A 15,837-nucleotide genomic window follows, 5' to 3' on the forward strand; every position below is an offset into this window, starting at 1 on the left:
ATTTATCACCGTTTCATGAATGGAGACTTGTAAGTTTTAAAAGCCATGGTGCATGTTTTCACAACATAATTATGGACATGTCATATTGGAAGGAGCCTCAGGGCTATGTAGGACTAATGTGAGCAGATCTCTTATAACGCAAAATAAAGTTATGTAAATGTTCTTTTACTTTTTTAAAATTTATTGATTGTGCTATTATAGTTGTCCCCCCTTTTTTTTCCTCCCGGTTATTCCCCTCCACCTAGCATCCCCCCACCCACCAGGATACCCCCCTTAGTTCAAATCCATGGCTCGTACATACAACTTCTTTGGTTTCTCCATTTCCCATACTATTCATAACCTTCCACTGTGTATTTTGTGCCTACCATTTATGCTTATAACCCCTACCTTTTCCCCCATTCTGCCCCCTTGACCCTCCCCACTGATAACCCTCCATGTGATCTCCATTTCTCTGATTGTGTTCCTGTTGTAGTTGTTTGCTTAGTTTTTGTTTGTGTTTTTAGGTACAGTTATTGATAGTTGTGAGTTTGTTGTCATTTTACTGTTCATAGTTTCACACATCTTTTTCTTAGATAAGTCCCTTTAACATTTCATATAATAAGGGCTTGGTGATGCTGAACTCCTTCAACTTGACCTTATCTGGGAAGTACTTTATCTGTCCTTCCATTCTAAATGATAGCTTTGCTGAGTAGAGTGATGTAGATCCTTGCCTTTCATGACTTCGAATACTTCTTCCCAGCCCCTTCTTGCCTACAAGGTTTCTCTTAAGAAATCTGCTGATAGTCTTTTGTTGTTGTTGTTGTTGTTGTTGTTGTTGTTCAAGTACACTTCTCTGCCTTTTCCCCCACCCCAGCCTAACCCCAAGCCCTCCCACCTTCCTCCCATTTTCACCCCCCCCCACCCTGTTATTTTCCATGTGTCCTTTATAATTGTTCCTACAAACCCTTTTCCCCTGAAATTCTCTCCCCTCTGGTCACTAACAGCCTGTTCTCAATTTCAGTGTCTTTAGTTATATTTTGCTTGTTTGTTTTGTTGATTAGGTTCCTGTTAAAGGTGAGATCATATGGTATTGGTCTTTCACCGCCTGGCTTTTTTCACTTAGCATAATGCTTTCCAGTTCCATCCATGCTGTTGCAAAGGGTAGGAGCTCCTTCTTTCTCTCTGCTTTGTTGAATTCCATTGTGTAAATGTACCATTGTTTTTTGATCCACTCATTTACTGATGGGCACCTAGGTTACTTCCAGCACTTGGCTATTGTAAATTGTGCTGCTGTGAACATTGGGGTGCATAGGTTCTTTTGGATGGGTGTTTCAGGGTTCTTAGGATGTATTCCTAGCAGTGGAATTGCCAGGTCAAAGGGCAGATCCATTTTTACTTTTCTGAGGAAATTCCATACTGTTTTCCATAGTGGTTGCATTCTCAATGTGCACCAGTCTGCATTCCCACCAACAGTGCACTAGGGTTCCTTTTTCTCCACAACCTCTCCAATACTTCTTGTTTGTTGATTTGTTTATAATGGCCATTCTGACTGGTGTGAGGTGGTATCTCATTGTGGTTTTAATTTGCATCTCTCTGATGGCTAGTGATGCTGAGCATCCTTTCATATGTCTCTGGACCCTCTCTATGTCCTCCTTGGAGAAGTGTCTGGTCAAGTCCTTTGCCCATTTTTTAATTGGGTTGTTTGTTTTCCTGGAGTGGAGTCATGTAAGTTCTTTATATATTTTGGAGATAAGACCCTTGTCTGAGGTATCATTGGCAAGTACTTTTTCCCATACGGTTGGTTCTCTTTTTTTTTTAATACTGTTTTCTTTAGCCATGCAGAAGCTTTTTATTTTGATGAGATCCCATTTGTTTATTTTCTCTTTTATGTCCCTTGCACTAGGGACATATCAGTGAAAATACTCCTGCGTGAAGTATCTGAGATTTTCCTGCCAAAGTTTTCCTCTAGGACTTTAATGGTGTCATGACTTATATTTTATAAGTTTTTTATCCACCTTGAATTTATTTTTGTGTATGGTGTATGTTGGTTCTCGAGTTTCATTTTTTTGCATGTAGCTGTCCAGCTCTCCCAACACCATTTGTTGAAGATGCTATTTTTACTCCATTTTATACTGCTGCCCCCTTTGTCGAAAATTAATTGACCGTAGAGACTTGGGTTTATTTCTGGGCTCTTTGTTCTGTTCCATTGGTCTATCTGTCTGTTTTTATGCTGGTACCAGGCTGTTTTGATTACAACTCCTGGGAAACATGCGTCCCAAGTGGCCTTGTAATACAGTTTGGTATCATGTATTGTGATCCCTGCTACTTTGCTCTTCTTTCTCAAAATCACAGCAGCTATCTGATGTCGTTTATGGTTCCATATAAATTTTTGAAGTGTTTGTTCTACATCTGTGAAATGTGTCCTGGGTACTTTAATAGGTATTGCATTGAATCTATAAATTGCTCTGGGCAGTATGGACATTTTGATGATGTTAATTCTTCTGATCCATGATGAACATGGTGTATGTTTCCATTTGTTTGTGTCTTCCTTGGGAAATCTGCTGGTAATCTTATGGGGACTCCTTAACTGTCTCCTTTTCTCTTGCTGCTTTTAAGATTTTCTCCTTCTCTTTAATCTTGGGTAATGTAATTATGATGGGCCTTGGTGTGTGCTTCCTTGCGTCGAACTTTTTGGGGACTCTCTGAGCTTCCTGGACTTCCTGGAAGTCTAGTTCCTTTGCTAGATTGGGAAGTTCTCCTTCATTATATTTTCAAATAAGTTTTCCACTTTTTGCTCTTCCTCTTCTCCTTCTGGCACCCCTGTGATTCGTATGTTGGAACATTTAAAATTGTCCCGGAGGTTCCTAAGCCTCTCCTCATTGTTTTGAATTCTTGTTTCTTCATTCTTTCGGGGTTGAATGTTTATTTCTTCCTTCTGCTCCAGATCGTTGATTTGAGTCCCGGTTTCCTTCCTGTCACTGTTGGCTCCCTGTACAATTTCCTTTATTTCACTTTTCATAGCGTTCACATTTTCCTCTATTTTGCAACCATACTCAACCATTTCTGTGAGCATCCCAATTACCAGTGTTTTGAACTGTGCATCTGATAGGTTGGCGATATCTCTTCATTGCTTAGTTGTATTTTTGGATCTTTGATCTGTTCTTCCACTAAGGCCATATTTTTGTGTCATTGCACCTGTTAAGTAGTAAAGGGCGGAGTCTTAGTTGTTTGCTGTTTGCCTGGGCAGAGGAGCCCACGCTGCTGCTGCTTGTTGCTCTTTGTGGGGGAGGGGTCAGAGAGGAAACAATGCTGCTTGCTAGGCTCTGCTCTCTGCTGGCTTTCAGTCACTTCCTCTGCTACCCACAAGCCAGTGGGCCCTTCTGGTACTGATTCCCAGGTGGGTGGGTTTGTGTACCTTGTAGGAGGACCCTTTGGGTTTCTCCAACTAACTCTCACGTGAGTCTGGGAGTTCTTCCTCCTGCCTCAACCCCCACAGGTTTTTTCAGTCAGAGGTTTTGAGGCTCTGTTTCCCTGCACTGGAACCCTGGGTTGTATGGCCTGTCTCGCTCCCCAGTTTTTCCACCCCATCTGCCAGCCTCTGCCTCACCTGCCCTGGTCCTCCATCCACTGCCTTGCTGCCAGTCCTCTGTTCCTCCTATGAGTCTGGATGAATGTCTCTTCTTTAACCCTTTGGTTGTCAGACTTCCATAGTTTGGTTTTCTGGCAGTTTTGGTTAGTTATTGTTTTTAAATTTGATGATGTCTTTTTTGTTGTGCTAAGAGGCAGTGTATATCTACCTATTCCTCCATCTTGGCCAGAAGTCTAGAGTTATGTAAATATTTTCAAGTGTTATATATGACTATGATCTCCAGAGTAGCTTCCGCCTTTAAAGGGTCAGTTATTTATTGACTCTTCTTTGAGTCTCTTGGGGATTTATAATGAGTGAAGAATGGGTCCTGTCTCAAGACTTAAGCCATGCATAAACAGTGATGGTACAATACAGGAAGTGAGGGTCACTCATACTAAAGGTCAGTCAGAGGCACCCATCAGTTTTGCCTTTATATATGTTAATGGTAAAAGCCCATAACACAAGAATAATTCATTTTTGTTAAAATATATATACACATGTGCGTGTATATACACCACATCTAAAGGATATGCGTTAAAATGTTTACAGTAGTTTTTTCTGGGTAACTTATTTATGGTTAAGTTTTTTTTTAAGTAATCTTCTGTTTTGTTCTATAATACATTAATATAACTTTTTTAAATACATGGTATATACATTTTTAATAAGTAAGCAATGTTACCTAAAAGTGCTTTATATTTTCTGTGGGCAACTATTTCTGTCTATTGTGTGGGGATCCCACTATCAGCTTGCAGGTTCTATTATTCGTCTTTACCTCGCAGTTACAGAGCTGTTCTCCATCAGCTTAGCCAGCCACATCAATGGTAGGGAGTAGGGGGCCCCGTCTTGGCTGTCTGCACTGTCCTCATATCATACGTGGTTGTGGTCATTTCTCCTGGCTCTGTCTGTCATGTCAGTACACCATGGACTCCCTTTCGATTGCCTGTTTTTAATAAACTTACTTGTTTTTAACATTTCAGTGTGTTTCTTTTTTATTCTCTAGGGTGAAAATGGAACAGAGGATTGTGTTATGGCCCTGGAGACCTTGTTTAGTGTTTTGTTTTCTCTGTGCAGACTTATGGTAAGATGCGTGGCCCCATTCTAAAACTCTGGCCTTGTGGACACTTTACAGTGCCCTGTTGCTTTAGAGTCTCCTGTCTGTATCTATTCTGTATTTGTTATACCAGAAATAGAAATCAAGTTTTACAACAACTTAAATCTCCAGTTCATTTTTAGAAATCTTATTAGCTTACATGTGTCAAGCAAGGAACATTAGTTTCAAAAGGTATTTTTTTTTTTTCCTTCTCACTGCTGACAGTACATTTCAGGTCATGGTTCTTGCACTAGATTGAAGTGTCCTGTCAAAGGACACTTCGGTTGTTTCCATGGTTTGGCCACGGTGAATAATGCTGTAATGAAAACATGGGCACATATCTTTGGGAATAAATGTTTTTATATTTTTGGGGTAGATACCAAGAAGAGGAGTTGATGGGTCCTATGGTAACCCTATTGTTAATTTTTAAAGGAATGTCCACTTGAGCAGACACTTCTCCAAGGAAGACATACAGAGGGCCCAGAGACATATGAAAAGATGCTCAGCATCACTAGCCATCAGAGAGATGCAAATTAAAACCACAATGAGGTACCATCTCACACCAGTCAGAGTGGCCAACATAAACAAATCCACAAACAAATGTTGGAGAGGATGCGGAGAAAAGGGAACCCTAGTGCACTGTTGGTGGGAATGCAGACGGGTGCAGCCACTGTGGAAAACAGTATGGAATTTCCTCAGAAAACTAAAAATGGAACTGCCCTTTGACCCAGCAATTCTGCTGCTGGGATTATACCCTAAGAGCCCTGAAACACCAATCCAAAAGAACCTGTGCACCCCAATGTTCATAGCAGCACAATTTACAATAGCCAAGTACTGGAAGCAACCTAAGTGCCCATCAGCAAATGAGTGGATCCAAAAACTATGGTATATTTACACAATGGAATTCTACACAGCAGAGAGAAAGAAGGAGCTTATATCCTTTGCAACAGCATGGATGAAACTGGAGAGCATTATGCTAAGTGAAATAAGCCAGGCGGTGAGGGACAAATACCATATGATCTCACCTTTAACTGGAACATAATCAATAGAAGAAAAAAGCAAACAAAATATAACCAGAGACATTGAAGTTAAGAACAATCTAACAATAGCGGAGGGGGGGGGGGACAGTGGGAAGAGGGGATTACAGGAACTACTATAAAGGACACATGGACAAAACCGGGGGGAGGGTGGAGATGGGGGAGGGAGGTGGGTTCGGCCGGGGTGGGGTGGAGGGTTGGGGAGAAAAGACATACAACTGTAATTGAATAACAATTAAAAATAAATAAATAAATAAATAAAGGAATGTCCATACTGTTTCCCATCATAGCTGTACTAGTTTACATTCCTACCAGCAGTGAGTGAGGGTTCCTTTTTCCTCACAACCTCTCCAGAACTTGTTATCCCTTGTCTTGATGATAATAGCTATTCTAACACCTGTAAGGTGATATACCTCATTGTAGTTTTGATTTGCATTTCCGTAATAACTAGTGAAGTCAAGTATCTTTTCGTATATCTGTTGGCCATTTGTGGTCTTAGGAGAAGTGTCTCTTCAGATTTTGGGGGTTTTTTTAATGTCAGGTTTTATTTTTTATTGTTTTATTTATTTATTTTTAGAGGAGGAGAGAGAGAAAGAGGGAGAGAAACATCAATGTGTGGTTGCCTCTTGCACACCCCCAACTGGGAACCTGACCCGCAACCCAGGCATGTGTCCTGACTGGGAACTAAACTGACCACGCTTTGGTTCACAGGCCAGCACTCAATCCACTGAGCCACACCAGCCAGGGTCATATTTGTTTATTGTGTCTAATAAGTTTTGGTGGAGCCTTTAGGTTTGTCTATAGAAAGAATCATGTCCTCTGAAAAAGTGACACTTTTGAAAGCTTCTTCATTCCCAATTTGGATGTTTTTTCTTTCTTTCTCTTGCCTGATTTGCCCTGGCTGTGACTTGTAGTACTATGTTGAGTAAGAATGATGAGAGTGGACATCCTTGTCTTGTTCCTAATCTTTGAGGAAAAGCTTTCAGTTCTTCACCATTGAGTGTGTTAACTGAGGGTTTGTCATATATGGCCTTTATTGTGGTGAGGTAACTTTCCTTCTATATCCATTTTATTGAGTGTTTTAATTATAAGTGGATGTTGTTTTTTATCAAATGTGCTTTCTCATCTATTAATAAGACCACATGATTTTTATCCTTTATTTTTTTTAATGTGGTGCATCCCATTGATCAATATGCATATGTTGAACCATCACTGTGCCCTTGGAATAAACCCCAAGTTGATCATGATGTATTGTTTTTTTTAAGTATTGTTGTGTTCGATTTGCTAGTATTCATTTAGGATTTTTGCGTCTGTAGTCATCAGAGATATTAGCATGTAGTTTTCTTTTTTTGTTTTATCTGTGTGGGGTTTTGGTAGTAGGGCTGTGGCCTTACATGTATGGAAGTATTGTCTCTTCAATTTTTTGGAAGGGTTTGTGAAGGGTGAGTGTCAGATCTTCTTTGAATATTTGGTAGAATTGACTAGTGAAGCCGTCTGGTCCTATACTTTTGCTTTTTAGGAGTTTTTTTGTTTGTTTATCTTTTCTTTTTAATTTACATATTATATTTTTAGAAGGAGGGAGTGGAAGGGAGAGAGGGGAGAGAAACATTGATCAGTTGCCTCTCATATTCACCCCAACCTGGGACCGAACCCACCACCTAAGCATGTGCCCTTACTGGGAGTCGAACCAATGCTCTTGTGCTTTGTGGGACAACGTGGAACTGAGCCACACTGGTCAGGGCTTAGAAGGTTTTTTATGGATGTTTCAATTTTCTCACTCCCATTCAGTCCTTTTAGATTTTCTAGTTCTCTGTGATTCAGTCTAGGAAGGTTATGTATTTCTAAAACTTACCTATTTTTTCCGGGTCATTGAATTTGGTGGCCTTAGTCTTTTAGAGTATTTTTTAATTATCCTTTGTATTTTGTTCTTGTCGGTGGTAACTTCTTCCCTTTCAAGAGTATTTTTTAATTATCCTTTGTATTTTGTTCTTGTCGGTGGTAACTTCTTCCCTTTCATTTCTCATTTTGTTTACTGGAGTCTTTTCTCCTTTTTCCTTAGTGAGTGTAGCCATGAGTTTGTCAATTTAATTAATCTTTTCACAGTACCAGGTCTTTGTTACATTAATTTTTATAATTTTTTTGTTCTTTCATTCAATTCTAATCTAATTTTTACTGTTTCCTTCTGCTGACTTTGGGCTGCCTTTTTCTTCTTTTTCTAGTTCTTTAAGATTAGTGTTAGTTTGTTTTCTTGTGATTCTTGTTTTTTCTTGAGATAAGCCAGTGGCTCTTATTTTTATTACAGAAATCTTTCAGGATGCTTTGGGTCCTCACTGTACCCTTCTTTTGCTCCACAGGAAGTTCCTCTTGCCAAGTTGAAAATGAGGTCATTTCTCTTGTAGGGCATGGTTAGTCACCTCATGTCCACTTATGTCCATATCTCTTTGTATTTCTTTAAAATGTTTAGTTCACATTTTCCCCCTCTGAGGTCAGTTAATGATGGCTGCACGTGAATGACATGATGTCCTCTGTCCTTATATAGGCCCCCTACACACCTTTTCTTACTGAATTGATGTACCAGAATCTTAAGATGCTGATCGACCCCGTTTCTGTCCAGGACAAGGATACACGCAGCATCCACTACCTCATGCTGCCACATGTTCGGTAAGAATCAAATACATGTAAGCCTCACTGGGCCATGGGGAGCAAAGTTGCCACAGAGAGATGCACTGGTGTGAGGGCCCTAGTCACTTTGTGCCCTGGCTGTCACCTGAGCTTCTCCTCAGGTTACAGATGTGGGGGTAGGAGTGGGGATGCTCAGTGTGGAACCACCTGTAGTGCTGCATGCTTCCGCATATCCAGCCTGTGAGCAGGTCTGTTGGAGTCGCCTTGGGGAGCTGCTGGGTGTATTGAGCAGGAGGCTCAGGCTTACTGCCTGCTCCCTGCCATTCTCTCAAGGGCAGCTCATGTTGTCCTTCCCCAGGTGCTTCACTGGGAGGCCTCACCACACCATCATATCTTAACCTGACCGCCTTCCTTATTTAAGCATGCCTGTTATTTAGGATTTTTTTTCTTTTAAATCTAATGTCTTTTACATTCCCTACCTCTTCTAATTAGAGAGGAATTGATTGACAAGAAAATCGAGAGTGCGGTTTCTAGAATGCAGTCTGTCATTGAACTTGGGCGAGTGATTAGAGACCGCAAAAGTATTCCAATAAAGGTTTGAGATTTTATTTATTTTACATTACACAGTCCTAAATGTTTATGTCTGAATATTTTCTTAGTATAGAGAACTTCCAGCAATGGCATAAATTTTCATTTCCTTCTACAGTAAGGGTATGAATGACTTAGTACTAGTTGAGCTTAATTATGAGTCTTGGAACTTGATGTTCAGATAAAATGTTTAATCTCAGATAAAATGATGTTCAGAAAATATGTTCCATATTTTCTGCAGTTTTGAGGATTGGCTGCTTGGTGAACTCTTTGTATTTTCCTCCTAGTATCCTTTGAAAGAAATTGTGGTTATTCATCATGATCTGGAAGCTCTTAATGATATCAGGTCTTTGGAGAAGTATATCATTGAGGTAAGGCAGATGACTTATTTTAGGGGTCTAAGCAGAATTCTTTCCTTAAGAAGATTATTTCAATTAGGACTCTTCAATGAACTACACTTTGAGTATATTAATTTATCCTTTATATTGTGTACATCTTTACATACATAAATTTAATTATCCATGTAATTTTACTCTCAGAATCATCATGAATTTTTACAGTTATTGTAATTCTTTAAAAAGTGATTTCAAGATCAATGAATTTCCTTAACTTAGTTGGATCATTTATACCTTCATCCACTTCTCTTCTTCATAGTACTTTGTGATAATTAAAAAAACTGTTCCTTCAAGTTGTATAAGTAACAAGTGAACACATTGGTTGTAAACAGTTAAGCACTAGCGTAGAGTAAAAGGTGAGTCCCTTCTGTTGCATTTGCTCCATGGAATCTCATCACCTCCTAGGGATGTACCCTAGGGTAACTCCTGCAAGGGGTGTTTCTAGCATTTTAGAGATGTATACACACATCATTGGCTTTGTGCCTATAGAGGATTATGTATATAACTTGCTTTTTTCACTTACAATTTCATAAAGGATATTTTGTGTTAAAAACATAAAAATTTACTTTATTCTTCTTATAGCTGCATAATGTTCACTTTTTGGCTGTATCATAATTTATTTAAAGTCTCTCATGTTGTTGGAAATTTAGCTTTTTCATTACAAACAAAAGGTTTGTGTGTAACTTTGTGTCTGTGTTATATGTGGACGTTGGATAGATTCCTAAAAGTAAAGATTTGAGGTCAAAAGTTAAACTAGTGTCAGTTGTCCTCCCAAAATGCTTTATTCCATGATGTTTTAAAAACAAATATATTTCAAATTTAATTTTTATTTTTATGGGTGATATTTAAATTTATTATTGTAAAAAATACTAACTTTTATATTGGTTTTAATTGCTTACATATTCCAGACAAATATTTGAACTAAAGAGTTATAAATTTTGTAATCAATGCTTATAGATATGGATAAAAATAGAATATGTATAAGTAGAATATCTTTATCACTATGGGATCACCTAACACAGTTAAGTGTAATGGCAAAACTGGACACCTCCTTACAATTTGCTTTAGTCATACATCCTGTCCTGCCATTAGTTACTGCTGCATTAGTAATTTTTTTTTCAAAGATTCTATTTATTTATTTTTAGAGAGGGGGGAAAGGAAGGAGAAAGAGAGGGAGAGAAACATTAATGTGTGCTTGCCTCTCACATGCCCCCTACCGGGGACCTGGCCCGAAACCCAGGCATGAGCACTGACTGCGAATCAAGCCAGTGACCCTTTGGTTCGCAGGCCCATGCTCAATCCACTGAGCTACACCAGCCACGGCTGCATTAGTAATTTTTGACTAGTGTGATGGAGACCTGAAATGTTATGATTAAGTGATTCTTCTGGATAGTTAACCTTTTGTTACTCTGAAATTGCTTGACCAAAGGTTATCCCTAAGAGATGAAGTTCAGGTTCCTAATTCTGTAGTCATTTTTAATTGAGTTATGTTCAACTCTCTTGACTGATCTAGGCAGGAAAGGTTTTTTTATACCATGCAATTCAGTGGTTTTTAGTATTATTTATAGAGTTGTGTAACCAATCACCACAATTTTACAACATTTTCCTCAGTGCATAATGAAACCCTGTATCCTATAATGTTCACGCACCATTTCCCCTCAGCATCCCTATCAACCATGAACCTGTTTTCTGTCTCTGGGTGTACCTACTCTGGACATTTCATGTGAATAGAATCATATACTATATGGTCTTTTGTATCAGACATCTTCCACACTTTATTCATGTTAAACAGCATGACTTAGTGTTTCATTTCTTTTTTTGAAATTACATTTTATTGATTATGCTGTTACAGTTGTCCTAACTTTTTCCCCTTAGCCCCCCTCTCCCCAGTGCCCCCTATTCCCTCAGGCAATCCCTCCACCAGTATTCTTGTCCATGGGTCATGTGTATAAGTTTTTCAGCTACTCCATTTTCTGTGCTATACTTTACATCCGCATGGGTATTCTGTAAGCACCTATTTGTACTTCGTACTTCCCTTACCTCTAAACCCATTCTCATCCTCCCCACTCCCATCTGTCGACCATCTGGTAACTTAACTCCTTTTCTCTTGCTGCTTTCAAGAGTCTCTCTTTATCTTTAAGCTTTGGCCTGTTAATTATGATGTGTCTTGGAGTGGGCCTCTTTGTATCCATCGTAATTGGGACTCTCCATGCTTCCTGGAATTGGCATATCTATTTCCTTCACCAAATTAGGAAAGTTTTCTTTCACTATTTTCTCAGATAGATTTCCAATTACTTGGTCTTTCTCTTCTCCTTCTGGCACCCCTCTGACGTGAATGTTGGAGTTCTTAAAGTTGTCCCAGAGGCTGTTTCTACTGTCCTTATGTTTTTGGATCATTTTTTCTTCTTGTTCTGTGTGGTGTTTTTTGCTTCCTTATGTTTCACATCATTGATTTGGTTCTCGGCTTCATTTACTCTACTGTTGCTTCCCTGTAAATTGTTCTTTATTTCAATGTGTATCCTTTGTTTCTCACTGGGTCTTTCTTATGCTTCTGAGGTCCTCACTAAGTTCTTTGAGCATCCTTATAACCAGTGTTTTGAACTCCGCATCTAATTGATTGCTTATCTCCATTTTGTTTAGCTCTTTGTCTAGAGTTTTGATCTGTTCTTTCACTTGGGCCATGTTTCTTCGTCTTCTCTTTTTGTCAGCAGCCCTGTGTTTGTTTCTGTATATTAGGTAGAGCTGCTTTGACTCTGTACCTTGGCAGTACGGCCTAATGTAGGTGTCCTGTAGGATCCAGTGGCAGAGCCTCCCCTATCACCCAAGCCAGGTACCCGAAGTGTGCCCTTAATGTAGACTGAATACACACTCTTCTTATACTTGAGCCCTGGTTGCTGTTGGCAGATCAGTGGTAGGGATCTACCCAGGCCAGTCAGCTACAAGGACTGGGTGTGACCACTTACCACCAACCTCTGCTCTCCACTGAAAATCAGCTGTGCAGGGCAGGATGGTGGTGCTCCAACATTGTCTGTAGATGTCCACTGGGCCCGGGGTGTCCCAGGTGGTGCAGACCAGGGTCAGCCCTCACCTGTGTTTTCCCCAGGGCACCTTGCCTGAGCTGTAAAGCAATCTGAGATGGCTGCTACTTGTGGTGAGCTTAGAGATTCCCAGGAGAAGCCAAGCTGTGAATCTGTCAGTCACTAAGGCTCAGGAAGCCAACTGTTTCTTGTTTGATAAGATTTAGGAGCCAAGACTAGCCATTATTATGGAAAAGTAGCTTGGGTAGACCTGTAAGTTGGGTGTGGCATAGCCTCTGGGGATCTAAAAGGCTGGTCAAACAATGTTAGCTTGGTTGATGAAGTCTCAAATATGGCACCAGCTTGCAGGCTCTGTGGTGAGGAAGGTTTAGAAAAGGGACAGTGGCGTCTGCTCTCCTTCCTGCCAGACACTTAAGTTTCTCCCTGTATTCCACTGGCACCCTTCAAGCTACTGCCCCAGTGCTTGAGCTCAGAGGGAGTGAGTCTGAGTAGGTGAGTTTGTTTGCAGGTTCTTTAAGAAGAACTGCTTGGGGCTCCAGCAATTTTTTCCAGTGACTCAATCCTCGCTGGTTTTTGTAGCCAGAAATTATGGGTACTTGTCTTCCTGGCACTGGAATTCTGGGCTGGGGCCTGGTCTGGGTTCAGGACTTATCACTCCCATGAAATACCGGCCGAATTTTTATCCACATGGGTGAGGGACCAGCCCGTTCCTCAACTGCACCCCTCCTATCAGTCTGGATGGAGGTGGTTTCTTTAATTCCAAAATTTTCAGACTGCAATTCAACTCTATTTTGGTTGTCATATTTCCATTCAGTTTGATTTCTTACATTCCTGTGTGATGGTTGTTCTACATTTTAGTTGTAATTTTCATGTGGTTGTGTGAAGAGGCGAGCCATGTCTGCCTAAGCCGCTATCTTCACCAGAAGTCAGTGCTTCATTTCTTTGTATTGCTAAATAATAGTCCATTGTATAGACAGACTACATCTTTTATCCATTCACAGTTGAACCACTTTTTATTTATTGTGAATAATGTTGCAAGGACATCTGTGTGCAATATTTTTGTGGACACATGTTTTCCTTTTCCTTACTTTCTTTCTATGTTGTCCACCAACCATAGGAATTGAATGTTCGAAAAGTTACACTGTCTATAGATAAAAACAAGTATGGTGTTCGCCTAAGGGCAGAACCTGATCACCTGATCCTCGGGAAGCGTCTGAAGGGAGCCTTCAAGGTGGTGATGACGTCCATCAAGCAGCTGAGCAGTGAGGAGCTGGAGCAGTTCCAGAAGAGTGGTGGGTGTCAGCCTGATGGGAGTCTGAGCCTAATGAGGCTTTTGTTTGACATTTATTATAACTTTTTTCCTTACCAAAAACTTTCCTGTGTATAAAAATGTTTATTAGACATAGTTCTGATAAGTTAAAAAAACTTAAATAGGCAATAAAAATGATCCCTAACCCATCACACATTCATTTAGTGTAGGTTGAGTGCCTTCTCTCTGCTGTTTAATATGTTAGGTGCTGGGGCACTGTTAAAATCGATTCATTTTCTTTTAGTTACATATTTAGCCACATTATTACATTATGAAACAGATCACACTATAATTTTAAATTTTGGTTTTCATTCATTTTCACATTTTGTTTTTTCGTTTGCATTTTTTATTTATATTATGTGTTTCTGTGTGTTAATATTAAAATGCTATTTCAATAACTGCATAATTTGCCTTCATATGGATATGTGATAATGGTTTTAATCAGTCTTTTATTGTTGGTGCTTTAGGTTATTTCCATTCTTTTAATATTACAAGTAATATTTCAGTGAATATTATAATCTCTTTGGGCTAATTATTGAATTCTACAAATCCTAATATGGGCTCAGAAGATAGACCTTCCTGGGAGAGAGCAGAACCCTTGGGGCTTTATTGCCAGCCAGTGATATAAAGTGAGTGTTAACAAATATTGCTAAGACAGAATAGATATGACTTTTCGAGGCATCAGAATGAACACTGGAAAATATTCAGAAAAAAAGATTATTTTTAGAGAACGAATTTAGCGTTGAGGTTTGGGACATTTTGTGAAGGAGAACTAGTTCAGAAATTATCACAGTTTCTCTTAAAATATATATAACCCATATTTTGGTCTCTTAATTGGACAAGGCTGGTTTTGTTCACTCAGCAAATATTGTTTAAAACCCTTCTATTTGAGTTTCATAAGACAGCCAATCCTCATCCTCACTGTGCTGGCTGAAATGGAAGATTTATGGAAGTAATCATAGTTTTGTAAGTGCTCTGAAGTAAGTGTATAGGACATTATGAGGAGACGAGGAACGAGGACTCAGCTCTCTCTTTCCCTCTACTTTCCATGTGTCCACAAGTTCTCAGCGCTGCCTTGATTAGAATACTTGGTGTTATTGCTGCTTGACAAGGTGTCTAATTGGTAGGGCTCCCTCTGAAGTTGAAAATCATAAGCACAGAGGTGACATGAAAAGAGATTTAAAGACTCAAATCAGAGGAGTGATTTTGAAAATTGGGGGAAATGTCCCTAAGGTTTCTCAACTTGTTATATAAAATTTATCTGGCAAACTTACATGAGTTTTTAGCAACTAAAAGTTGGGTACATAACTAATTTCACTTGCTTTAATAAATTAATAAAATTTTTTGATCAACCTTTTAGTCACGAATCTAAGTTGCTTCACCACATAGCCAAAAATTCCTGAAATTTGTCTTTTTTGAAACCAAAAGACAACAATTTTTTAAACTGTGTTTCCTGAATAGATTGTTCTGCCCTGATGGAAAACAAAATTGTTTTCAGAACATAGGGACATGACATGAGAATGGCATCCCAATGCTCAGAGACCAAGAACATCATTGTTGGTAATTATAGTGGGCTTCCTGAACGTAGGGATTTTGCCATCCTTTCCTGTGTAAATTCTCTGCCTGTGGTGGAAGGGCATGACCCTCAGATTGTCATACTGTTCACCTCATTTAACCTGCACCCTGCTCGCACATAATAAAACACCACAGTCCTACTCTCATTGAGTGATGGGCCTGAGGCCAGTTTGACTACAGACTGCATTCTTTATTACATCATAAAGTGTGTATTTATGATGGGAATTCATGGCGTCCTGGCACATGTCTTTGGATCTGGAAGTTTATATACAACTGTAGACATTGGGTCAGGAGGACATGATATCTTAAAGCCTCTATAGATTAATGCTATGAGTGTTTTTTTGTTAAAAGGTGGTTCATTATATTTATAAAAGTGCAGCTTAAGTAGGAAAAAGGACAGATTGAGTAACAGTGGCTGTTGCTTCTCTAATAGGGACCATTGTTGTGGGAGGCCATGAATTACATGAAGAAGATATTCGTATCATGTACACCTTTGATCAGGCAACAAGTGGGACAGCACAGTTGGAAGCACACTCGGATGCTCAGGTATTTTTCTGTTCCATAGAGCATTTCTTT

At 39.5% G+C, this 15,837-nt stretch overlaps 1 protein-coding gene across 1 annotated transcript in view; it reads left to right on the forward strand.

Annotated features, from left to right (window-relative positions):
* IARS1 (isoleucyl-tRNA synthetase 1) overlaps positions 1 to 15,837 on the forward strand; it is a 98,540-nt gene that overhangs the window by 53,878 nt on the left and 28,825 nt on the right. Inside the window, exons 22-27 of the mRNA XM_024551051.3 lie at positions 4,608 to 4,685; positions 8,274 to 8,395; positions 8,849 to 8,951; positions 9,232 to 9,315; positions 13,495 to 13,669; positions 15,695 to 15,807. Of these exons, the coding sequence (XP_024406819.1) occupies positions 4,608 to 4,685; positions 8,274 to 8,395; positions 8,849 to 8,951; positions 9,232 to 9,315; positions 13,495 to 13,669; positions 15,695 to 15,807 (675 nt within the window). The remainder of the gene's footprint in view (positions 1 to 4,607; positions 4,686 to 8,273; positions 8,396 to 8,848; positions 8,952 to 9,231; positions 9,316 to 13,494; positions 13,670 to 15,694; positions 15,808 to 15,837) is intronic.

This window comes from Desmodus rotundus, chromosome 3 (genome assembly GCF_022682495.2).
Source record: "Desmodus rotundus isolate HL8 chromosome 3, HLdesRot8A.1, whole genome shotgun sequence".
Lineage (NCBI taxonomy): Eukaryota > Metazoa > Chordata > Mammalia > Chiroptera > Phyllostomidae > Desmodus > Desmodus rotundus.